Source organism: Plasmodium gonderi (genome assembly GCF_002157705.1).
Source record: "Plasmodium gonderi DNA, contig: Chr09, whole genome shotgun sequence".
In the NCBI taxonomy this organism is placed as follows: domain Eukaryota; phylum Apicomplexa; class Aconoidasida; order Haemosporida; family Plasmodiidae; genus Plasmodium; species Plasmodium gonderi.
Window position 1 is genome coordinate 1,934,960 of NW_021628934.1, and position 26,073 is coordinate 1,961,032.

At 30.8% G+C, this 26,073-nt stretch overlaps 6 protein-coding genes across 6 annotated transcripts; 3 read left to right on the plus strand and 3 right to left on the minus strand.

Annotated features, from left to right (window-relative positions):
* Positions 1 to 1,247: 1,247 nt before the first annotated feature.
* PGO_093880 (60S ribosomal protein L35ae) lies at positions 1,248 to 2,444 on the minus strand (the record flags this gene model as incomplete). Its single annotated transcript, XM_028687976.1, has 3 exons — positions 1,248 to 1,376; positions 1,537 to 1,678; positions 2,275 to 2,444. The coding sequence occupies 3 exons, from the start codon at positions 2,442 to 2,444 to the stop codon at positions 1,248 to 1,250; spliced, it is 441 nt and encodes a 146-aa protein (XP_028543777.1).
* Positions 2,445 to 4,321: 1,877 nt separating this feature from the next.
* On the minus strand, positions 4,322 to 6,445 carry PGO_093890 (methyltransferase; the record flags this gene model as incomplete). Its single annotated transcript, XM_028687977.1, has 1 exon — positions 4,322 to 6,445. One exon carries the CDS (start codon positions 6,443 to 6,445, stop codon positions 4,322 to 4,324), a length of 2,124 nt encoding a protein of 707 aa, XP_028543778.1.
* Positions 6,446 to 7,910: 1,465 nt separating this feature from the next.
* Positions 7,911 to 8,744, plus strand: PGO_093900 (hypothetical protein, conserved; the record flags this gene model as incomplete). The annotated part of the gene is made up of 1 exon (XM_028687978.1): positions 7,911 to 8,744. One exon carries the CDS (start codon positions 7,911 to 7,913, stop codon positions 8,742 to 8,744), a length of 834 nt encoding a protein of 277 aa, XP_028543779.1.
* A 2,647-nt stretch (positions 8,745 to 11,391) lies between these two features.
* Positions 11,392 to 13,707, plus strand: PGO_093910 (hypothetical protein; the record flags this gene model as incomplete). The annotated part of the gene is made up of 1 exon (XM_028687979.1): positions 11,392 to 13,707. The coding sequence occupies one exon, from the start codon at positions 11,392 to 11,394 to the stop codon at positions 13,705 to 13,707; it is 2,316 nt and encodes a 771-aa protein (XP_028543780.1).
* Positions 13,708 to 15,020: 1,313 nt separating this feature from the next.
* PGO_093920 (alpha/beta hydrolase) lies at positions 15,021 to 16,283 on the plus strand (the record flags this gene model as incomplete). Its single annotated transcript, XM_028687980.1, has 1 exon — positions 15,021 to 16,283. One exon carries the CDS (start codon positions 15,021 to 15,023, stop codon positions 16,281 to 16,283), a length of 1,263 nt encoding a protein of 420 aa, XP_028543781.1.
* Positions 16,284 to 18,277: 1,994 nt separating this feature from the next.
* On the minus strand, positions 18,278 to 24,436 carry PGO_093930 (transcription factor with AP2 domain(s); the record flags this gene model as incomplete). The annotated part of the gene is made up of 1 exon (XM_028687981.1): positions 18,278 to 24,436. One exon carries the CDS (start codon positions 24,434 to 24,436, stop codon positions 18,278 to 18,280), a length of 6,159 nt encoding a protein of 2,052 aa, XP_028543782.1.
* Between the last annotated feature and the right edge of the window lie 1,637 nt (positions 24,437 to 26,073).

The window sequence follows — 26,073 nt, forward strand, 5'->3', positions numbered from 1 at the left end:
GGTGGGGAGAGGGATGAATTCTTCAAATGTTCAATTTGAAAAATAAAATGAATATTTTTTTTTCTTTTCTTTTGATGAAGGTTAAATTTGCAAAAGGCTTTTGTCGTTTGAGAGGAAAAAAAAAAAAAAGAAAATACAATAACGTTACAAATGTACAACATTATTATAAGTGGATACGTGCTCATAATAATATATATAAATACGTATATAATTAATATGTAATTGGGGCTTAAGCCTTTTTGCAATACGCAGAAAACTGCTTCATATTATACCCCACTCACTAGTTGATGTGCACTGACGATTAATCGAAGCTTTTCTTGTTCACTTTTTTACAGAGTCAAGAAAGAAAAACGAGTTGTTCGTTGCATTTTTTTTTTTTTTTTTTTTTTCTTCCCATCCCCCATTGTGCTTAGCAAAAAATAGCAAAAAATTTTTTTCCTTTCAAAAAGCAAACAAATTTGGCATTTGTAAATTATGTATATATATATATATATATATGCGTTCTTTTTTGAAGTGCAGGAAAGAAAAAAAAAAAAAAAAAAAGATGACTTTTTTTTTGGCGCAAATTCGGCTTATTTTTTCCTCACCATTTGAACAATAAAAATTTGCTACTTGTTCATGTATGCGCATTTGTATTTTTAAAAAGAAGAAAATAAAAAAAATAAAATATATAGGAACATGTGCGCATATTCTTCCAAGCATGGATTGGGTTATTCTTACCAACGTGCTAAGATTTCTTATTTTATATTTTACATTTTTTATGTTCCATTTTTTCCTTTTTTTTTTTTATCACCCCCGTTGTACGATGGACGACAAATAATTGGATAAGAACAGCATTACCAGGTTGTTGATTACACAACCGTTATGTAGAGATTAGCTGATTTTATAAGGCTTATACTTTTCATAACCTTCACATTAGGTTTATCACAATAAAACATTTTAAAAACATCTATATATTTTTTTAAAAGCTATTTGATGGAATTGCGTGTTTTTTTTTTTTTTTTTTTTCCATATTCCATAAATTGGTCATATAAAATATATCCATTCGTGCACAAGTTTTTTTTTACATATTTGGTGCATCCATTTGTGTATATATTTCTATGTTGACATTCGAAACAGTGGCATGGGATACACATACACAATATGGAGAAGATAATGTTAGTATCAATGGTATACATATATGTATAAATGAAAAAAAAAAAAAAAAAAAAAAAAAAAACATTACATACAAAAAAGACCTCTTTAAATTAAATGTTCGATGGGTACATTAGTATTCTAACCCTATCTCCAAAAGCTTTGGGTGGGATATTACTTCTAAATCTGGCACGTATAACTCCACTGTTTCCATGAGTTCTGCATACCTTTCCCCATATGCACTGTAGAAAGGGTAAAATATAAGATGTAAGGAAGGTATGAATGAATATGGAAAAAACGGACAGAAGGCAAAAAAAAAAAAAAAATCTCTCGACGTCTGCAGGTAACGTAAATACACATGGGATATATAGTGCACCTGTTATTACTTTCACTCCTTCATACCTTAATCTTCACTCCATCGTGGTGCTTATTTGTCCTATATACGTAGGCAATTTTTTTTCCTACGTAAAACTGAGCATGCTTCTTTGTATTTACATTTCTTATCGATATAAGTGTAAAGTTAGGGTCTTGGTTTCTTTGCGATCTATTAGGGAAGGGAAAAGGTGTATATATATGTTTACCTTTTTGCGGAATGGTGTGCAGTTGGTGTTACAAAATAAAAGGCGAAGGGGGATAAAAACTGAGCCAGGAATATGCACATTTTCTAATCACAATGTTTAACAACACAGTACACATTGTGCATATGCATATTTTCTTTTGTTGTGTGTATATATGTGAAGCTTTGGAGCCATTTTTTTTTTTTTTTTTGCAAAATAGAATAAATGTCTGTTTTGTTAAAGGGAATTTATTTTTAAACAGGTGTTACATTTTTTTTTTTTTATTTTATTTATTTTTTTGTTCAAGAAGCTACTTTTAGCTCATTCTTCGCGTGCACTATACATGTATCAATTTTTTATTGGTGAAAAGGGTCACTGTGGTGGGTGTCATTTTATCTTTATTTTTTTTTATTTCCATTCTAATGTGTTTTCATAGGCTTAAATATCAATATATAGGCACCTTGGGGTGTATGTGGAAGTGAAAGGTATAGATGAAAACTCGTACATAAAGTTCGTTGCACTTTCCCGGCTCGTTTGTTCCTTGTTCCCATGGTTATATATGTGTTGTATTATTCATGCTTACCTTTTGTATCCCAAGATAACTCCTTTCTCATATAATCGAACTGCTGTAAGCTTTTTTGGTGTTTTTTTTTTCTTCATCAAAACTTTTTTTACAACTTTTTTCACTACCTTCTTGGCAGCTTTTTTACTTTTGGCATTGCCAATTTGTTTCTTGTTCTTTGTTTTATCCATTTTGCGTGTGATAGTTGTTTGTACTGTGAGTATTGTTGGATATGTTTGCAGCAAAAGATGTACAACTAATGATCATGAAAATATGCAAACGTATGCGTATACATGTTTTACATATATATATATATATATATATATATATATATATATATATAAAGGTACAGATGGCTGAAAAAAAAAAAAAAAAAAAAAAAAAAAAAAAAAAAAAATTTAAAAAAAAAAATAAAAGATGGCTGAAAAAAAAAAAAAAAAAAAAAAAAAAAAAAAAAAAAAATTTTAAAAAAAAGTTGCGAATTCGCATGTACATAAAATATGCAATTATTAAAAAAAGAAAAACGCACGAGTATACATATATTATATACATTACATACTGTAGGTCCCTTTTTTCCCAATTGATTTTCAAACTCTGCTTTAAAAGTTAAATGAAATAATAAAAGAACCGCGCAATTTGACACGTTCAAATTGACAGCGATAGTCGTCACGCAAAATAATGTTGTTGCGTGTATGTATAATTATTATATACATAATACTATAATATAATCGCAATTATATGTAAATACATTTCTTCCCCTTTCCCCCCTTTGCACTTGGAAGTTTTTTTGCTAGGGACATCTTTGAAGGGCACCGAGAAAAAGATACATAAATATATATATATATATATATATATACAAACATACTATGTCATGAGTGTAATGCTGTGCATATGTTCTTTTTCTAAATTGATAAGATGAGGAATCTTTAACACCCCATACATATATGCTCACAAAAAAATATATATGCAAAAACATATATATTTATTAAGTCGTGGTGTGGAAGTGATATTTTTTTTCTTTATTGTATTTGTGTTATATATAAGATATATTTGCTAAAATTAAATTATCACCTTATTAAATCAATCTTAAAGGGTTTTGTTTGCGCTGATACAATGATGATATCATTGGAATTATTTTATGATTCATATTGTTGCGCAATTATGTATATTTTTGTAACCTTATGGTTACCTGTTTTTTTTTTTTTTTTTTTTTTTTTTTTTTGGTTTTCCCCCCAATCCTTTATTTTCCCCTGATTTTGTACCCTTTGATGTCCTTTCAAGAAAGAGGAACAACTTTCCAAAAGGAGCAAGTATAATAAAACATTTATGGTGGAAGATATTGTATTTTTGTTTTAACTTGTTCAAATTTGTAATATTTTCTTTTTTAAACCATTCGAGCCATGTGTTGTTATGAACTAAAATATAACATAAAATAACAGAGATTTTTAAAAAAAAAAAAAAAAAAAAAAAAAAAAATCATTATAGTGTGGAGAAACAAAGTTGCTACTAAAATAAGTCACGTCAAATTTAATAATTCATAAAAGAATTAAAAAAAAAAAAAATAAAATACCCCATCCTTTACATACCACACATACTATATGTGCTAAATATTATACACAACGTGATACATACATTATACTTAAGTGCGTGTTAATACACGAGCGGATGAAAAGAAGGATGTAGATCCGCTGAAACATTTAGAAAATTACTTAAAAAGGGCACTGAAGGTGTGTGTGTGTGTTATTGAATGATGGGGTGGGTGGGTGTGTGCTTTCGGTACCCTTTACATTTTTATAAAAATAGGTTGTAAATTAGTGGGAGATTAAATAAGGCACAAGAAACGGGAAGAAAATTACAATAAGGTGTAAAACAAACTGAACAAAATTTGGAGATACAAAAAAAAATGAATATGAAAGTCATGCATGCTGAATTCATGCACCAAAAAAGAGTGGAACGGGGGGATGCGGATCATATGTTCTATCCTTCCAAGCTTTTTTTTTTTTTTTTTTTTCACACACACACAGCTAATTCTTCAGTTACGCTCACGCAATTTTTTCTTGAGCCATTTTCAACGCTTTTCACAGTGCACCATAACAAAATTGGAGACATCGGAAAATTCTGAAAATTTTGCCTCATATAATTCGGTATCTACGTTAAGAAATGGATTGGTAAAATAATGACTTGGAGGTGTTAGGAAGTGTAAATCGAAATTGTTATTTCTTAATTGATCAAAGAATTGCTGAACCCCATCTCTGTTTTTTTTGCACACATAAAGAAAAATACCGTTTTTTTTTAAGGTTAAGTTAATTAAATAAATAAGTGAAGGTACTATTTTTTTATCGTATATTAAATCACTTCCAATAATGTAGTCATATGTAACAATTTGATCGTTTTCTCTTAAGTAAGTATTTTCATTAGTCCAATCGATATTACATATTTTTATTTTATTTCTCCAATCAGAATCTAGATAACAAAATAATTTTTGATTAATCAGTACATTATGTGAAATGTTACTTAGCGTGAATGGGTTAATATCACTGATTATTAAATTTTTAGGACCCTTATCAATTCCCCTGAGAAGTATGTTTGCATGTAGAAAAAGTGAAATGCTGGCAAGTCCACTTCCTGCACCTATCTCTAAAATAGTCTTGTTGCTAAAAAGGGTATTATTTTGCATACACAAGTCTGAGATCCATTTACTTATTATGAGACAGCACTCCCATATGTTAATCCCTGTAACATCATTATGTAATTGTACATCTGTTGATATACTATTTCCAAATGGATTCCCAAAATAATTTAAACCTATTTCTCTTATCCGTATAATGATTTCTTCTTCATTTTTCACATTTTTTCCCTTTAATTTATCGTTAATTATCAATTCGTATGTATATTCTTGAACTATTTTTGCTTCCCCTAAATCTGTTGTGAATAATCCATTGTTGTTATTATTTACTACATGTTTGATTTCCCCATACTCATTCCTACTCTCTGACACTGGATCTCTATGTCTGATGTTGTTCATCGGAATTTGTGCACTTGCACTGTACACATCATAATCGCTGCAGGCGCTGCTGTCACTACTCCCTCCGCTTCCTCGGCTGATACTGCTGTCTCCTCCTAGGCCCCCCAGATTGGCTAGATTTCCTGGGTTTGCTAGATTTCCAGGGTTTGCTAGATTTCCAGGGTTTGCTAGATTTCCTGGGTTAGCTAGATTTCCTGGGTTTGCTAGATTTCCAGGGTTAGCTAGATTTCCTGGATCGTTTTGATCTCCCCCCAGCCCAGTTCTCACTCCGCCGATCACTCTGCCTTCCACACCACTTGCTGCATCGATTCTGGATGGGTCATTGTACTTCCTATTTTGATCAGTGTAAAGAGACTCCTGCTCATCCAAAACACTCGATATGGGATGGCTCAGTATCAGGTGTAATATATTTTCATCCTGAATGTTGAATGCCTCGGATAGGATATTTTTATTAAATATGTTTTTCTTCAGCAAGTCGATTTTGTTGGCTTCCTTGTACAGGCGAATTTGGTTTGGTTCCGTTTCTGCTTGATTTCTCGGGGTATTGCCATCATGGTCATGCACCTTTCCAATCGCGTTTCCTGTGTTGATATCACAGCCATTAACATTGTGTGCTTCATTTGTGGTGTCATTAGCAGCAGAGTGGGAAAAAATGGAGCTAAAAAAATTGAGGGAGTTTATTTTTTTTTTGACGATGGCACTCAACTGGTAGTTTTCCTTCAAAGGAGGGCCTAGAATAAAGTCCTTCTTCATGTGTTCATACAATTCGTTTGTTTTTTTTTCCATAGTTGCGTATTCTGTGCTATTTAAAATGTAGTCGAACAGTAGTATTTCCTTTACAGCTTCATAATGCTTGTTCTGTATGGCCCACAGGAGTGGGCTATTTCCGCTTGTGTTAAGTTGGTTATACCCAATTGCACACTGGTAAAGTAGAAAATGAATCATATCCACATTATTATTTGCACATGCAAAATGTAATAAGCTGTTATTATTTTCATCCTTTGCGTCGTTAACTGTATTTATATTTGCATGTTCAAGTATTTTCTTTACCTCTTCAATATCGCCTGTTCTTACGTAGTAAATCAGATCTTCTATTTCTTCTTCCAGACTGGTGCAATTGTCATTCCCTTTATTATTATCATATTTTCCTTCTGCTTCTACCTCCATTTCGAGTAACAAATTTGAATTATGATCAAGTTGGGTTTATGTATATGTATACATATATATATATATTTATACTCCCCTTGTGTGTTTTCACACTCTGAGGAAAAGACGATGCGGTTACACAAAAAAAGTATATACATACACGCATAACTCTTCAAAAGCGTGTATGCAAAAAAAAAAAAAATAATCCGTTCTGCACGTGTTGTTAATTTGATTTGTATGTACTTGTAGGAGAAAAGTGTTCAAAATGATGCTATGCTTGTTAAACTTTTAAGTATCCCAATTTAACAAAAATGCAGAAAAATGAGGAAAAAAAAAAAAAAAAAAAAAAACTAATTCATAAAAGTGGTATAGGAAGCAAGTTTTTACAATATTCATAAGTATCTATTCCTCACTGACAAAACAACGAATAAAATGGTATTCACTTTTCCAGAGTATTCCTGTGACTCTTTTTTTTTTTTTTTTTTCTGAGTTTTGGTTTTTTCATTAATTTCGTTTTTTTTTTAGTAAAAAAAAAAAAAAAAAAAAAAAAAAATTTTAAGCTTTTTTGAAAGGGTTGTGGGATGGGGAATAAATAATAAAAAAAAAATTATTTCACTATGTAGAAGTATAACCGTTTTGCCATACGCACACCTTATTCTTTTTCCTTTTTCTGGGATTCCTTTTTTTTTTTTTTTTTTTTTTATGGGATTTCTTTTTATTTTCCTCTCTTTATTTATTCACTTGTTTTTATTTATTTATTTTATTTTTTTTTTTTTTTTCTTTTTCGGTATGATGTACAAAGCTGAAAAAGGATCTCATGAAAATCTAAGAAAAGAATAATTTACACGGAGTAATGATATGCATTTACACAGATTAAGGGAAAAAAAAATCTAACATCTAAATGTGGGAGTAGTATTTGTTACACATATGTACAACATATGTAAGTGTATACCTATTCACGTATATAATATAGTGACAAAGTGGATGTGGCAAGAGGCCTTACGCCCAAACGAGGAAGAAAGTGAAAAAAAAGAAGGAAGAGAAATACATGCAAGCACAACAAATATACATACATGTACATATATAACAACAAAACATGACAATTCCATTTATGGGGTATGATTAAAATGGAAAATGTGTTATGTGCAAAAATTGTCGAATGCAAAAATAAAAACTTAGCAAAACACAACTAGAGAATCTCAAAGCAACCTTGTTTGTAGTTCCGCCTGAACGTGTTGCATTCTGAGACTAAGAACTCAGGGCATTTGAGAAAAACCCTATTTGAATCCGTTTTGATGGGGAATAAGTAAACGAACGGATAAGATAATAACCAAGGAACCTGACACAAATAAGCCCAAAGAAAAGAACTTACTTTATACATCGATATTATATAAGACATTCGAAGTTTTCCCACGTCTCTCACATTTCTCGTGTCGTTCACTACTCCAACTGCGCCCACGTTTAATCAACTCTACTCCACGTCGAAATGGAGATGAGAAGAATGTGTTTTTTTTCATTAAAGAAAAATATGAGCCATTGTGAGGAGGCACCAAAAAGTGAAAGTACACAAGCCCCGTTTGAAGAATCCAACGGAGGGAAAAATAACGATTCTATTCTTGACGTTATAAAAAAAATTCCCATAAATCCATTTATTGATAGTAATGAAGATTTAAATAAGTATAAGTATGGCATAGAAAAAAAGGAAATACAAAGATACACAGGAGTGCAAATATATGATGAAGAAGACGAGAAAGATTACAAAAAAAAGAAAACAATTGACTATCCATTTCCTCTTAGTAAAAATGTTATATTCGAAAAAAACAAAATAAACAAATCAGAAGACCGTATAAATATAAATTATAGTAACATAGCCTGTGACTTATACCCAGAAGAAGGATACAAGACACCAAATAAAGAAAAACATTTTTCTTCAGATTGGGAAATGTTATTAGCAAATAATCATGGCTTGTACAATTTTAAAAACACAGATAATAATACAATTGTTAGTAGAGATATGTATTCATTAAATACGGAAAATGATATTAGAAATAAATTAAATTTATATGTAGAAAGAATAAATGTTGATAACCCTAACGATGCTTGTAAATATTTAGCTATAGAGGAGTACAAATGTTTATTAACACATTCTTTTCATATGAATCCTACTGCCAGTAATCAAAAATGTGTTAAGTGGTTTAATGAATATATGCAGTGCAAATGGGACGAGCACAAGCTAAATTATGGATATAATTATATTGAAAATAGGAGAAATAAAAAATCAAAGGCTTATATTGCGGCCCCTGATTATCAGTACTCTTAAAATTTTGCTAAGACGTGCACAAGGTTTCCTGATCTGTCTTACAAGGATTTGGAGGCAATACTACATTTATACATTCCTTACGTGTATGTAATTATGTATGTTCGTGTGAATGTATTATTCTTATTTTTTTTTTATTTTATTTATTTATTTTTTTTTTTCTTTTTAAAATGTGCAACTTGTTGAGGAGGGCCCCTTTCTTTCCGATAAGACATTCCCATTGCACACTAATTTCTATCCTCCAAAATTTCTCGAGACACATTCACACAGATCAGATAATTGTAATCCTGTGAGATGTCCATCTAGGTGTATGCATATATGTATGCATGTGTGTGTGAAAACCTTTTATTTTCCCATTTAATAATAAAATTTGGAACAACCAAAAAAAGGAAGACATAATATGAAGAATGTAATGTAATAAACATTGTACAACAATTAATCATGCTTTTTGTATAACATGAAAAATTTGCAGTTTTACTTTTTGGATTTAACACTCAACTCTTTTTTTTTTTTTTTTTTTTTTTTTTTTCCCCGAAAAGGACATCCATTTTAACCATACAAAAACGAGCTCGCAATTTTTGAAACTTTTTCCCCCTGTTTCAAAGATTGCATAAAGTGAACATTAATTTTTTACAACCTTTTACTCTATGTTAAATAAATAACTCGTTTGAGAACTAGTGCGTGTTAACATACACTTGTACATGTGAAATTCAGCTGGATCTACTAATGAGGTCATACAAAGATTTACATTTTCATCGCCACAAGGAATGAAAATATGCGAGGATTAGTAAATAGCTATGGGTCTCTGAACACAAACAGTTTTCACCAAATCTGTGTAACAAATGGAGAGAAAATGACACTATTAGATAATTTCAACTTAAGGTGTAAAATTATATACCCCTTGTGTGAGGTTTTAGCTTAAAGTGGGCAAAGACACAGTCTTTTATCTGCAATGTAAAGAAATGGGGAAAAATAAAATAATAAATTAACACAATCACATGCATATATATATATATATATATGCATGTGTGTGCACACACATTGGCTTTTTTGTTCCATTAAAGGACTAAAAAATTCCTTTCCCTTCACTGAAACATTTGCGTTTATACATTCATAAAGCATGCAAATGTAAATTCCTTCTTCCACAGTATGTTATCTCTACGAAATGTACAAAAGTGTGTGTTTTAATTTTTGCATGTAAATTCCCCATGTTTGTGATTGGGAGAGAGGAAAAGTTTTTAAAACATATTTTTTTACCTTGTGTAAATGATCTTGTACACAATATGGTTTAAGTCCGAGTGGAGAACCTTTTGTTTTTATCTTTCCCAGCATGTGAGTCATATGAATTCATTAATTGTAATGTGTATATATAGATCGTACGAAATGGTTTGAACTCACGCGAAATGTGAGCATTTTAATTTTGTCCGGTCATGAGTGAGAGGTGTGAAAGATTGAAATGGGGGTCACAGACACAACTGTCATATAAATGACAATGGAATTCAAAGGTCGGATAAGATGTGCATGTTACTTAAATCAATTTTTTCTTCTTGTTATTTTTCATCCATATCTCAAAGTGTTCGCATTGTTTCTCAGAACTTTTTCCATTATTTTTTTAATTTTTTTAATTTTTTTAATTTTTTTAATTTTTTTAATTTTTTTAATTTTTTTTTTTTTTTTTTTTTTTTGTAAAAATCATTTCCCAATTTATTTCAACTTTTTTCTCCGCATGTCAATTTAGCAGACTCACTCGAGGCTGTCATATAGGGCGATTAACAACATGTTTTCACATTAATTATTTGAAAATTTGTCCAAATGTATAAAGATTTTCTCATGTTTACTTCATTTTCAAGTTAAACATGTTATATACAGATTTTTTATATGCTTGTCATTTTTTCCTTGTCTATTTTTTTTTTTTTTTCCCGCCTTTTGGACATGCATAAACATGTAACATAACACTGAATGGTCATGCAGCGTTTTTCTTTTATTTCATCTTCAATATTCAATTTCACCAAATACTTAAAGTAAAACTTTTTTTTTTGAATTTACTTTACAATTAGCATGTTTGATCTGGTAATGTAACGTTTTGCCCATTTTATCTACTGGTACATGTGAAAATTATATTGTTATATATATATATATATATATATACATACTCATCTTGTTTCGTTTTTTTTTTTTTTTTTTCGTTGTGGAAATTATTACCTTTCATTCATATACATTTTTGTTGAAATACTTTAAGAACATTTACTTTTTGATGAAAAAAAAAGAGAAAACTTTGATTCATCTAACATCTTGTGGCATTCTATTCCCCATTTGGAAAGACACATGAAGAGAAGGAATATACAAAAGCAAGAGAAGAAACACAAAAATAGTGCATGTCTTTAGAGCCAAGTGCAGATATAAACCGAAAGGGGAGTAGGGGGAAAGATTTATGTCGAATCTTGATAACCTCAACTTCATCTACACAGACAAAGACAGACAGGTGTAGAAAAGAAAGAGATAGTTGGGTTCATAATATCCCAAGTGATGAAAGGATGTATATACACATTTCCTCTCCTCATTAAGTATTGCAATGTGAGAAATGGAAAGTAATTTTAAACATTGTACAAAAGAGCGAATTTATAAATATATATATATATAGTGGGACAGAATGGATAATAATGCTAAAGAAATGAATTCCATAATAGATAAGAACAGAACCGAAAATGTAAATAAATATATTTATTCTAAATTTCCTACTTTTGATACTCATAAAAAAATAAAACATTATAATAACAAAATATCGGAACTGATATTAGAAAATGATAAATTAAAAAAATATAAAAAGAATTTAGAAAAGAGAATAATAGAAGAGAATAAAACTTTTGATGTAAATTTTAATAAATATGAACTAGCCATATCAAATGCATTACGTCTTGGTAGTGCATGTATATATCTATGTATTACATTAAACAAAATTATAAGCAAAAATAAAATATTAGTTTTGAGAGAATTACTTAGAAAGAGAGATGAATATAAAAATAGTTTAATTAAGTCATACATTGGTAAAAACACCTTTAACAAAATGTTTATAAATAGTATGATTAAGAAAATAGAAAGTGTGTATGAAAAAAACAAACATTTTGTAACAATCATATTGGTTATATTGATAAAAAGTAAGTTAAGATATTCTCTTAAATCATTCATTAGAAATGTTCTAGATATACCTAGTAGATATAAAAATATGTCTTCCAATTTGGAGTTCAAAAGATACTGTTCCAATCAATTGGGTTCTACCTCTATGAAGCTTAATACGAAGGATAGAATAAAATACACATTTGGATTCATAAAACTAATAGATGTTTTAAAAAATAGAATTTATGCAACTGTTCGAATTAGCTTTCTTTACTTAAAGTATATCAATAATGACACGTATAACATATATGGATGGGGTGTTAATAGATCCACTAATAACAACCCTTCCTCCAAAAAAGAAAATATGCAGCTAGTACAAAATGATTCAGAAATGGAAGTAAATATGAAGGAAAAACTGAATGGATATAGATTTGAAGGAATCACAGGGAATCATGTGAATGAGACAGGAACCAGATGTACAAAGAAATATAATTGTAAGGATACTAGATATAATGAAGAAGAGGAAGGGGAATTGGAAAAGGATATTAACTTTAAAGAGTACGATAGTAATTTTAAACTATTGAAGCAGAATGATATGGTAGGGGACAAGCAAAAAATAATACAATCTAATGTACACACGCAAGATGAATATATTAACTTAGAAAATGATGGCTCAAGCCTTAGTAGCTATTTACCACGACCAAGAGATGTCTATAATTATCTGTACTACCAGGAATTACTAAAAATAAAGGAAAAATTTCCTGAAAAATTTTTACATAGTCGAAATGATGATTTTAAAAATTATGCAAATTATGCAAATAACATGGAATCAAGTGGAGAAATATGCTATCTACGCAAAAATGATAAAGAAAGAAATGCATCCATAAGAAACCTTCTCAGTTACAAATTGGATTATGGTGAAGGGAATACTACTTCTGAGGGGAATGATCAGATGAGAGGAAATAATTTAATTCCTATTAATAAGTACACTTGGAAAAGAGGAAATAAAATTGATTGCCGTTTCACTGAAGAATTTTCAAATGCAGCTAATGACCTGAACTTTAGTATTTACAAAGGGGGGTTATCTGATGGAAAATTTGATCACGTTTTGTTATCACATGAAGAGGTTGGTAGGGATGTGAAAATTGCAAAAACGATTGAAGAGCTTTTTGAGAAAAAAAAAAAATTACGCCTTAATTTAAAAAATGATCTGACATGCAAATATTCAGAAAATAAGCACAATTATGGATCTAACATGGAAAAGTTAAACATTGTTAACGGGTCAAGTGCTTATAATTCAAATTCCCAGTTAATAAAGGATGTAAAAGACTGTTCCACGTCTTTTAATGCATTCATGTGTGAAGATAATTTAAGAGAAAAGAAGAATAATCCATTTTATCGAAATCAAAATGTGGAAGAAGCACGAGAAGAAATTCAATATTATCAAGAGGGAGACTGTGAAAAACTACAAGACGATTTATATGAAATTGAAAATTACACAGGAAGTGAAAATATCAAAACAATGTTATCCTTGAGTAATATTAAAAATGAATTTAAGACTATGTTTTCCCAATTTAATGAGCCTAATATGGAGAAATATAATGAGTCCATACATGTGGAGAACCAAAATATGTGTGATCAAAAAATTGAACAAATAAAACATGGGTTAAGTAGAATCACTCACAAAAATTTTTTATGCCTAGTTGGTCAAGGCCCACCAGATGATCTGGGCGTTTATTCCAAAGACAAGCATAGTTTTGGTGAGGATGATCGTGTTATGAGTATGATGGATGTGAAAAACACGTGGGGAAATAAAGAAAGTCCTAAAATAATATGTACTATTCGGAAGTGAAAAAAAAAAAAAAAAAAAAAGGATGAGGGTAAGCTCGCATAGCACCTGTAACAAGCTAAGAGTGGGATATGATATGCCATATGTTGAGGAGTTTGTTAAGTTTTTTTTTTTTTTTTTTAACGTTCGCATTTGTTATATTTCTATACATTCGTGCTTGTTACATTTCTTTACTTTCATTTTTGTCATAATATGTTTATGATTTTTTAAACACACCGCATAGGAAAATAAGCAAGGGGATGCGTGGGTAAGCGGCTAGGCTAGATTTAATCGGCTTATTATAGAATGTTAAGGGATACCCACTGGATTGATATATCAGGGTTTGGGTTTTTTTTTTTTTTTTTTTTTTTTTTTTTTTTTTTTTTTTTTTTTTTTTTTTTTTTTTTTTTTTTTTTTCACGTGATTTTGTAGCTAGTTAATGTATGTACACGTACACCTCGTGCGTGTGTGAATAAGAATACCTTCCTTGATATATATACATGTGTATGTTTACGTGTGTATATGTTTACGTGTGTGTATGTTTATGTATGTGCGCGTAAGAACTGCTTTGCTTTTTCATGGTTACGCAAGCCTGCACTTTTTTTTGCGAAAAGTAGACGATAAGGGTTACTTGTTGCCCACTTTGACAACATCCCTGGATTGTGCTTGCACTTTTTTTGCATTTCTGCATTTTTCTTTGCAATTTTTTGACACTCATAAATATACCCATTTTATGGGACACTGTTAGAATTTTTTTTTTTTTTTTTTTTTTTTTATTTAACTATTTAAAACATCCGTGAAGCAGTGATATACCAACGATAAATGTTGGTTTGCAGAACACAATCCCTAGGAGGAGCAGCATTTTAAACTTTTCCACTCTCCCTTTATCGTGAATTTCACAAAAACGTGCGTCAATTTTTTACTTCCTTCCATTGAGCCAGGAAGGGCAAAAGTAAACTACATTTCATGGATAAAAAAAAAAAAAAAAGAAAAAAATATTTTCCATCCTGTAGGTGTGAAGAAGTTTAATAAAAAAGGGGGAAGAATCGAAAATGAGATACGCAAAAAATAAATTAAATGAACGAAATATATTAAAAGAGTTAATTAAATTAAATAAGGTAAAACAAATCTAATAAGGGTTAGTTAATGTGTTAAAAAAAAAATATAAGAGAACCAAGTCTTGATAAAGCACGAAGAAACGATTCGAAACAAAACATTGTAAGGGGCCATCAGAGTTGATTTTTTTCTTCCTTTTTTTTTTTTTTATAAAGAAGGGAGAGGTAAATTAGTCTAATGGAATTAGCATCCCTTTACAGCTTTCTTTCTATGGAAACGTAATGTTCCTCCTATCAGTAGTGCGTTCGGTTTATATCATTTCAGAAATAGTTAACCTGTGCAGGTGTTTTTTATTTTTCCAGAGAAGGGAATTAAGGGAGATATTGAGACAAGGTACAAATACTAGTGAAAGGAAAAAGGAAATGTTAAGCTTGTTTCTTAAGGAAAGCATAAAATTGCGTGATAGTATAAGGTGTGTAAATAACTTGTCAAGGTATAAATATGGGAAGAGTATAAGTAGCACTGCATCGAATAATGTAAGAACAAGAATTATGAGTAGTAGTGTATTTAATTCATTCGGAAGCAGCAGAGAAAGCAAAGAAATAGAACATATTGTAGATGGTATATCATTCACAATTCACAATAATACAAATATATACAAGGATGAGACAAGTAATATACCCATTGTACTAATTCATGGGTGTTATGGAAGTAAAAAGAATTTTCGCTTTTTTAATAAATATTTAAAAAGTAATAAAATCATAACAATTGATTTAAGAAATCATGGGAATTCAATACATACTGATACTATGAAATATGAAGAAATGGAAAATGATATAAAAAACGTTTTAGAAAAACTTCAAATTAAAAAATGTTGTTTAGTTGGTTTTAGTTTAGGAGGAAAAGTGTCCATGTACTGTGCTTTAAAAAATTCATCTCTTTTTTCTCATTTAATCGTTATGGATATTTTACCATTTGATTACAACACTAAGAGCACTCATGTTAAACTTCCCTACAATATTAGTTACATGACTGAAATTCTTTTTAATATTAAAACAAAGATGAAACCAAGAACTAAGGCACAATTTTTGGATCAACTGAGGGAGAAAATTCCAAACATTTCTAACTCTTTCGCACAATTTATTTGTATGTCTCTTGTGGAGGTCACGGAAGAAGTTAGAAAGGAAACAAATTTTCTTGAAGATCCAAACATGGAACCTTTAAAGAAGAATTCCTCTAATGATAATCAACCAATCGAAAATAAGAAGCTTTTATGGAAAATTAATGTGGACACCATATATAAAGAATTACCTCATATTCTTAGTTTTCCTCTGAACTGTGATAAATATAAGTACACTAACCCCTGCAATTTTATTATTGGACAAAAATCTGATCTAGTTTATACCATACCGGACTATGAATCCATTATAAAAAATTTTTTCCCTACTTGCCACAATTTTGTTTTGCCAAACGCATCACACACTGTTTACATTGATAATGTGAAGGAGTGTGCTGGCATTGTTAATAATATGTTGCGTTTGTGAATCAGATACTTTTACTTTACGTTACTTTATCTTAGTTTATTTTATAGTGTTCTTCATTTAAGTTTATTTTAGTGTTCTTCATTTAAGTTTATTTTAGTGTTCTTCATTTAAGTTTATTTTAGTGTTCTTCATTTAATTTATTTTAGTGTTCTTCATTTAATTTATTTTAGTGTTCTTCATTTAAGTTTATTTTAGTGTGCTTCATTTTAGTTTATTATTTTTAATTATTATTATTTTATTTTTTTTTTTCTATTCATTCGTTCTTGCTCAGTATATGTGTGTTGCAAGGATGGGAAGACTGCATTCAAATTCGTTAGATGTATATATGCCACATGGTTGGGAAGTGTGTCTGTATGTGTGAATTGGTAGATGACACGCATTTGTCAATAACCATCATTGGTGAGAATAAGAAATTCTTATTCTTTTTATCTTCTGATCACCAACTTTTTTAGGTAATGTTTTTTTTTTTTTTTTTTTTTTTTTTTTCTCTTCCAAGTTTACACATGCATTAAAATTATAGAACCGTTCATATTCGTGTATATATTGGAGTATAATTTACGACATCTTTATCGTCAGAAAATTACATTCGAGAGAGAAAAAATACATTAGGGGATTAATCACATGTGTATATGTTTTGGGAAAAGAGGGGTTTTCCTTTTCATGTTTTTCCAAAAGACATACACCTCCGTAGCTTACATGCATACGTGAATTAATTTTATGGATGTCATGGTTTTCCTCCAATAATTTGAATACACAATGTGTGTTAAATTTTGCGAACCTCCGTTTTTACGAGGTATCTTTGATTTTAAGTTTTTTTACAATTAAAAAAAAAAAAAAAAAAAAAAAAAAAAAAAAAAAAAGCATAAATAGGAAGTAAATATGGGAACGCACAAAAGTGCAAGCATGAAAATGTGCAAGTATGAAAACATAAAAGGAGCAATTGGGAGTGGTGGTGATGACATATGCTTACTCGGGAAAATAGAAAACGAGAAGAAAAGCAGAGTGTGAAATGAAAAAATTGAGGAGGCATATGCCCAACAACAAACATATGTACATATATCTGGGGAGGTATGTATATATATGTACACAAAAACAATGTAATTTTAAGCACTTAGTGGTGAGAGTGGAGAGAACACAAAGGGGAGGAGACATTCATAAAATCGGACAACTTTTATATTATTATTTACGTTATCAATGATTACATGTGCAAACATGTGATTGGCTAGTTCGCGAAAAGAAGTGAACAATAGCTTCATATGCTTGTGAACAAAATGTAACTATAACTTTTTAATGGATTTAAGAGCTTGCGAGTTTTTTCCCGCCTAAAATAAAAATAAAATATACGTACATATGTATGTGTATACACATATATATATATATATATATATATATATATATATGTGTGTATGCGTTAAAATTCATCCCTTCTGTTTTTATACCTTTGCACTATGCTAAGAGAGTGTCGTTCCACCGTAGGTTACACTTGTCGGCATGTCTATTTGGAAACATGTTAACTAGTGAGGATCATATTCTCACAGGGGGAAAAGAAGCGTTTAAGATAATCTCTTAGGTATGTTGCTGTGGGGACTTCAGACTGTTACCCTTGATGTGTACAGTTCAGTAATGTTGTAGAAAAATAAATAACATAAATATATATTGTGTTTGCAGTGGTTCATCAAAGTATGGTTTTATACATGGAGAATCGTTTCTAACTTGTTTTTTTTTATTTTCCTTTAAGGATATTTCTGCTTGTCATAGGGTTCATATCATGAAGGTCTGTGAGTATCCATATAAATGTGTGTTGTTACTAGATATCCATTGGTTCATGTGAACATTTACCTTATTCGTGATATATATATACATTCTCATTCTATGCAATGTCATACAGATATCTTCAATAGTGTTACCACGACATAAGCCATATTTTTGTCTTCAACAGCGTTACCACGACATAAGCCATATTTTTTTTTTTTTTTTTTTTTCTTTTTTTTTTCCTACACATTCCCAAGTGATAATTTATTATGTTCGCTTACAATTGAACTATTAAAAGTCATAGTGAGATCAACATTGTCTATAGCATTGCCTATAGCATTTCCAACAATGTTATCTATAGTTTTCTCTACAGCATTGTATGCCACTTTCTGCACAACAGTGTCTTCAGCTTTCTCCGTAACATTGTCTGCAGCATTATCTTTGTTTTTGCGAGAATTTTTACCAAAGATGGTTTGCCCTTTAACCTTGGAGAGTCTAACCTTGATAGCCCAGAATTTGGATCTATAGAATCCATGTGTTTTGGCAGAAAAAGATTTGTAATAACGTTTTCCATTATCATACCATGATGCAATCCAGCTCCTCTTGTCCCAATAAACCCCTGCGACATCACACTTAAGATCATCTGGATTTTCTAAACTAGGTCCTTCTTTATCTGATAATTCTAAGAGATATTCAAATTCACTTTCGCTTTTTATAATTTTATTATTATTTCTATTGAGATTTCCACATTTTTTTATTGCTTTTTTTTCTGTACTACTTTTATTATTATTTGCTGAATTTCTTTTTCCTCCTTTTTTTTTCTTTCCATTGTTTACATCCACATCATTCTGGATCAAAAAGTTCATGTTATGGTGGTCATCCATTATGTATGATGTTAATCTTCCGTTTTCATTTGCATAATTCATTAAAGCGTTTCCTGTTCCTGCTTGTGACATATTGTTTGTGGCTTCATGGACGATGTTACTAAATGGATGATCTCTGAGATTGTTATGATTGCTACTGCTTCCTTTGCTGCTGCATCCTTTACTCCTACATCTTTTGCTTCTGCATCCTTTGCTGCTACTCTCTTTGCTGCTGCATCCTTTGCTACTACTTCCTTTGCTGCTGCTGTTGCTGCTTCCGATGTTGTTGCTTCTACTGGAGGTAGGGGGATTCGTATAAATAGGGATGCGTGCATATAGTTCTCCCTTGAATTGATCTGTGTTCCATGTATTCTTAACATACATGTTGTTATCACATACTTCTGCATGGTTCCTACTGTACATATTTAACAATTCTAAGGTATCCTTTGATAATTCATTGGGGAAAGGTGTGAGATCCGATTTTTTCAATGTTTTTTTTTCATTTTCATAATGGATAACCTTATCATCCAAGGAGTGATAATTTCCATGATTGTATATATTTCTGTTAAGTGTATACTCAAGTTGAACTTTTCTATTTGTTGCGTCATTTTCTCCTTTGATCTGAACCCTATTAAGTGGATGATCATCTGAAGTTGGGTTCGTGTTTGGATTGGAGAGATCTTTAACATAATTAACATTATTATTTATGTTTTTCATACTGTACATATGTTCCATATCTTTACAATGACTCTTGTTATATAGAGAAATATTATTTTCATAATTTTCTGCTATAAAATTATTCTGTTTTTTCATTGTTCTTTCATTGTGGTTATTTAAGTTGGAAATTACACATCTACAATTGCTATTCGCACTACTATCACTACTACTTAAATCATTAAACATGTTGGGAATAATATTTGCATTTCCAGTTGGTACATTATCTACTTGGTTATTTCTGCATAACATTTTTAAACTATTATTATTTTGAAATTTAGATTTTAATTCGTAAACAGTTGGTTTTCCATTATTTTCCCATAAATTCATTGAGTGTGGATAATCTGCATTTAACTTACAACACAAATCATCCAATTTTACACACACTGTATATATTGTGTCGAACCATTGAATATATTTATCATCAGTTAGATCTGTGTTGTTGTAGTTGATGCCTGAATCATTTAACGCATTTTGATCCATAGGATTATTGGTTATTTCGTTATATGCACTATTTAGGTCACTTTGGCACTTCATATCTTCATTATTTACAAAGTTAATTAAACTATGTTGATCGGAGAAGCCAATAACACTTTGTGCATTCATTTCTGTTGTAAAGCTCTGATTGTTCATCTCGCACCTTAATTTTCCATTGTACATGCGCTGACTATGTAAATCTTCTGATGTTTTTTCTTCACCTACGCTGTGAATACTGTTCATGTTGTTCATGCTTTTCATTCTGTTCATGCTGTTCATGCTGTTCACGCTGTTCACGCTGTTCATGCTGTTCACACTGTTCATGCTGTTTACACTGTTCATGCTGTTCATGCTGTTCATATCTTTCACACTGTTCATATCTTTCACACTGTTCATATCTTTCACACTGTTCACATCTTTCACACTGTTCACATCTTTCACACTGTTCACATCTTTCACACTGTTCACATCTTTCACACTGTTCACATCTTTCACACTGTTCATGCAGTTCATGTCGTTGATGTTGTTGATGTTTTCTGTATTGTTCATACTGTTCATGCAATTTGTGCCACTTATACCACCTACACGGCCCATACCTCCTATACAGCTCATATCGCTCGTACCACTTACGACGCTTATCCTGGTTGTGCCATAACTTCCATTAAGGGTATCTGGTGCATCTATATCATTCTTGTCAATAAACTGTGTAACTCTATCATTCTCATTCAGCTTGTCTGGTAAAATTTCCTCGTTCATAATCCTCATGTTTTCATTGTGTATGGAGCTATTCGTGTTTTTCTCAAGATTTGTATTTTCCATCATTCGTTCTCCATTAAAATGGGAACCATTTTGCTTATGCAATACACTTATAGCAGTTTCTTGCTTAATTCTGTTAAAAATTATTTCTTGATTTCTTTCATTTGGTACATGGTTGTCTTCCATTATGTCATTAGGGTTCATTTCTTGACTAGCTTTTCTCAACATTATTTCACTGCTTAAAAATTCTATATTATCATTATGATATTCTGGTACGGTAGTGTCGTCTTCACTTACACTATTTCTAATTATTTGCTTGGTAAGAGATTCCATTTGATGTTCTTTATGGGAAATATTTTCTGTTCGATTTTGTTCATTTAGATAATTCATCAACTGTTCATTGTTAATGTAACTAGATGTGTTTTGACTTCCCCGACTATTTAAGCTGTTTAGGTTGTTTATGTTGCTGCTACGGTTATTTAAACCATTCATTCTGTTCATGCTGTTTTCATTATGGATGTTCTGAGGTGCATTTTTCATACCAATCCCATTGTGACATCCTATATTATTTTTTCTCATCATGTCAGACTTCATAGTTCCATTAGCATCAAAAGGAAGATGCCCCTTTGCCTCATTCCCTTGATAAGGCGAAGTTAATACTCGTGCTTCCAATTTATCTCCCATTGGAGTAGATTTCTTAATATTTTCTGAAGATTTGTTCTTGAGTGAGTTATTATTCCCAGAGTGTTCGACACCACTATGATGGTTAGTTGGAAAGGTATTTGTTCGCTTGTCGACAGAGATAATTGGGTTCTGATTCGTAAGTGATGCTTTGTCAAAGTTTATATTGTTTATGGTTGTGTTAACGGGGACGGAAATGCTTTGTTCAAGCGAATTTCCACTTTGCAGCGTCAGTGTATTTTGTGGTGGCAGTGTATTTTGTGGTGACAGTGTATTTTGTGGTGGCAGTGTATTTTGTGGTAGCAATGTATTTCGTGGTGGCAGTGTATTTTGTGGTAGCAATGTATTTAGTGCTTTGGATTCGATTTGTATTCTTTGCGTTCCCTTTTGATTTTTCGTGTTTTTCTTGTTTGGTGTGTTTTTTCCCCAATTATCGTTTTTTTCGTTTTTTTCGTTTTTTTCGTTTTTTTCGTATTTTTCGTTTTTTTCATAATTTTCATATTTTTCGTTTTTTTCGTATATTTCGCCTTTTTCGTATATTTCGCCTTTTTCGTATATTTCGCCTTTTTCGTATATTTCGATTTTTTCGTTTTTGATATTTTCTGGATTTTCCACGTTTTTTACAATATGTTCGTTTTCTGCAATTTTTACAGTATTTTCATTTTCCACATTTTTAACAATATTTTCGCTATCTAGATGTTCCAAATTTTTTATATATTTTTCTTTTTCTACCTCGTTTTGCGTTTTAAGTTCTGCATCGGGAAGATCAAAAGGAGTACACGAAAAATTGCCGAAATGTGTGCACTCATCATAATTTTTTTTTGATAAATTAATTTGGCGTTCTATATGTACTTCTTCAGGAATGGCTGTTATTTTGCAGTACACTGTGGTAGTAATGCTTGCGTCTTTCAAGGGCAATTGATCCTTGAGCTCGTGGTTTCTTTCATCTTCTAATGTGTTAAAAGTAGTACAGGCATTGGATGAGACATGTTCAGTAATAGGATCCTTTTGCATGCATTCAGTAGATATGTCTTTTTTTTCATGTATTTCTACATGGTGCATATTCCTCGTTTCATTTACTATTACAGCTTCATTTGACTTAACGGATGTACTTATTTTCAGTTTCGGAGTACTGATATTGGGGGTGCAGGAATTTGGGGTACAGGAATTTGGGGTATAGGAATTTGGGGTACAAAAATTTGGGGTACAGTTCTTGGGGGTACCGGGATTGTGGGTACAGTTCTTGGGGGTACCGCTATTGAGGGTGCAGTTTTGGGGGATACCAGGATTGAGTGTACTAAATTGCGGGATATTGGATATCGGTGCACTGTGCAAAGATCTAGCATTATTGCGCGCCTGAATTTCGATATCATTGTAGTTTTCGTCGACCTTATCCTCACACAATAAAATATTATTAACGGGGGAAATAAAATTTATTTTTTTTTTCGCGCTAATTAAATGGATATCATCTTCAATCTCTGTGATATCTCTTTTTTTTTTAAATGTATTTGGAATCATATCATGCTCAAATATTTGGTTATTCACTTGGATTCCGTTCATATGTTCTTCTTTATTTCTTACGAGATTGACATTGCTTCTACTAGTATCGGTACCTGCGTTTGCACAATTTATTACGCGTTCAGAATAGACATCTCCTTCTAGTGTGATTGATTTCTGAAGCATGCTATCATTTTCATTTTTCACATTTTGTGCATCTGTAGAGTCATTTACCATTTTTACGTGCATATCATTCTGGTTATCATTCGAACTAGATTTTATTTCCTTGACGAATGCACATGTTTGTTTTGAATCATTATTGTATGCATCTTTCTGTGCGTGTTCATGCTCTTTCGCGAGATTTGTTGGTGCATTTTGCTTTTCGTGTGGCGGAGAAAAATTCGTATCATCATAATTGTCATCATAATTGTCATCATAATTGTCATCATAACTGTCATTGTAATTTTCATTGTAATTTTCATTGTAATTGTCATTGTAATTTTCATTGTAATTTTCATTGTAATTGTCATTGTAATTTTCATTGTAATTTTCATTGTAATTTTCATTGTAATTTTCATTGTAATTATTATCGCAATCATTATTATAATTATCTACCTCATCATTAAACTCATTATGAATCCCATTATCTACCTCATTATGAATCCCATTATCTACCTCATTATGAACCCCATTATCTACCCCATTATCTATCCCATTATCTACCTCATTATGAACCCCATTATCTACCCCATTATCTATCCCATTATCTACCTCATTATGAACCCCATTATCTACCCCATTATTATCCTCATTATGAACCCCATTATCTACCTCATTATCATCGTTATATCTACGTGGGTTTTTCTCACTGTGAATATTTTCTGAAAATGATTCATTTATGATAAATTCATTTCGCACATTTTGTAATTCTTTAAAAATTGTGCTCTCATTTACATATTCCAAATTGTTTCTTTGTGAATTGTCATTACATTCCTCTATATGCAGCATATTAACACTCTTGGCTTTGTTACACCCTTCATTGGGATGCAGTTTAGAATATCTATCATTCTGTTCACTTTCAACGGATAAATGTCTAATTATTAGATTCTTCCATTCCTTCCCATTTTTGTCATTACTCAAGTAATTCTTATTTCCTTCATCGATCAAGTGCCCTCCCTTTGGAAATGAGGATTTTTCTGTCTCATTTTCGCTATAAATATGGAGATCATTTGTCTGTTCATTTTTTATGTCATTTTTACTTGAACTCTTTTGGATTTCTATCGTGCTTTCATTCAGCTCAATATCATGCATGGAATATACCCCTTCCTTCAAAGATGAATGAACTAAAATATTGGTGCTAAAATCGTTCTCCTCATGATCTATGTTGTTATTCATATTCTCCATCGCATTCATTTGTTCATATAAAAATATTTTTTCCTCGAAACTGCCATTAGAATGGTCAGATTCATTTGAAGGTTCTTCTTGGTTAGTTGACATATCTCGAATAATCATTAATTTTTGATTAGTGCATTCCTCGTGATTGACTTTCTGACATCGCGCTTCCAACTGTTGCAGTACCTCCGAGCTGCGTTTTTTTATGAAATCTGGGTTTGACATATGATTGCTAGTATCCTTAACTCTCTCATCCTCTATATTTTTCGCCAAATTAGGTAAATTGCTCATTTTATTTTCTGATTTTATGTATGATTAATGAGTCCTTTTTTGTAATTTAACACACTATAAATCTTTTGTTGTTCCATTCATGAGATTTATTCTGAGAAGACTATTATAAACAGGATAATTTTTTGCTCTACTTATGAATTAGTGGTTGAAAAAATATATGTATTACATTTATATGTTTATTTGATATGTTCACGTTGATGCTAGATTTTTTCCTCGTTGGTTTGTTCTATTTTTATTTATTTATTTATTTTTTTTTTTTGTATGAATAAACTTTACGCTCTCTTTGTCCCTGAGAAAACATGCATTTTGCACACTCAATGGATTTTGAGAATGTAATTCGGGATTTACAATTGTTGGTTCTGCGCAGGTGTAACACTTACGAATTTACATATGTGAATTATCAAGTTGATCATAAAAAGAATCAAAAAGGGTAAATTTGTAGAATGAACGGGGGGTGGAGGGAGAGAAAGAAAAAAAAAAAAAAAAATAAAATAAATAAAAAAATAAAACAAAAAAGAAAAGAAAAAAAAAAAAGTTGTTGTTGCAAAGTAGAGAGTGCACCAAATAGTAGTGCGACAAACGCAAGTGCCAAAAAATAAAATTTCTTCTACTAAAATAAAATTAGTTTAATACACACATGTAAATTTACATATTATACTAACCCTTCTTGTAACGACATTTTGTCATTACCCTTTTATCACAGTTTAGAAGTTAATTTGCTGAAAGGTGTGAGGCATCTATATCACACATTTCAGGTTCTGAAGTCATGAAGGAAAGAAGATGAGATCCAGTTAGAAGTGAGAGAGCATAGTGTTATGCACACCCACACATACAAATATATGTTGTTGTGAAATTAGAAGATGTATTTACAAAAAAAAAAATTGACATATACAAAGTGTGTATAGAAGTGAATATGTATAAGCTTGCGCATGTACAAACAAAACATACGACCAACACATATGACCAAAACATACAAAAAAAAAAAAAAAAATACATACAAAACATACACACAAAACATACACAAAATACATGCACAAAATACATGCACAAAATATATGCACAAAATACATGCACAAAATACATATACACAAAAAACACGTACAAATGCAGATACACGTTAAAAGGCTTAATTAAAATTTTGTCCCACAACTTCTTTTCTTTTAAGATGTGTGAAAATACAACAACTTAATTAATTCGTTTTTTTTTTTTTTTTTTTTTTTTTTTTTTTTTTTTTTTCAAATGAACAAACATAATGTTTTTTTTAGTTAAATTAATTAAATTCGACATATAAAAAAAAAAAAAAAAAAAAAAAAAAGCAAAAAAAAGGGCAAATAAAGGCCAAAAAAAAGGCCAAGAAAAAGGCAAAA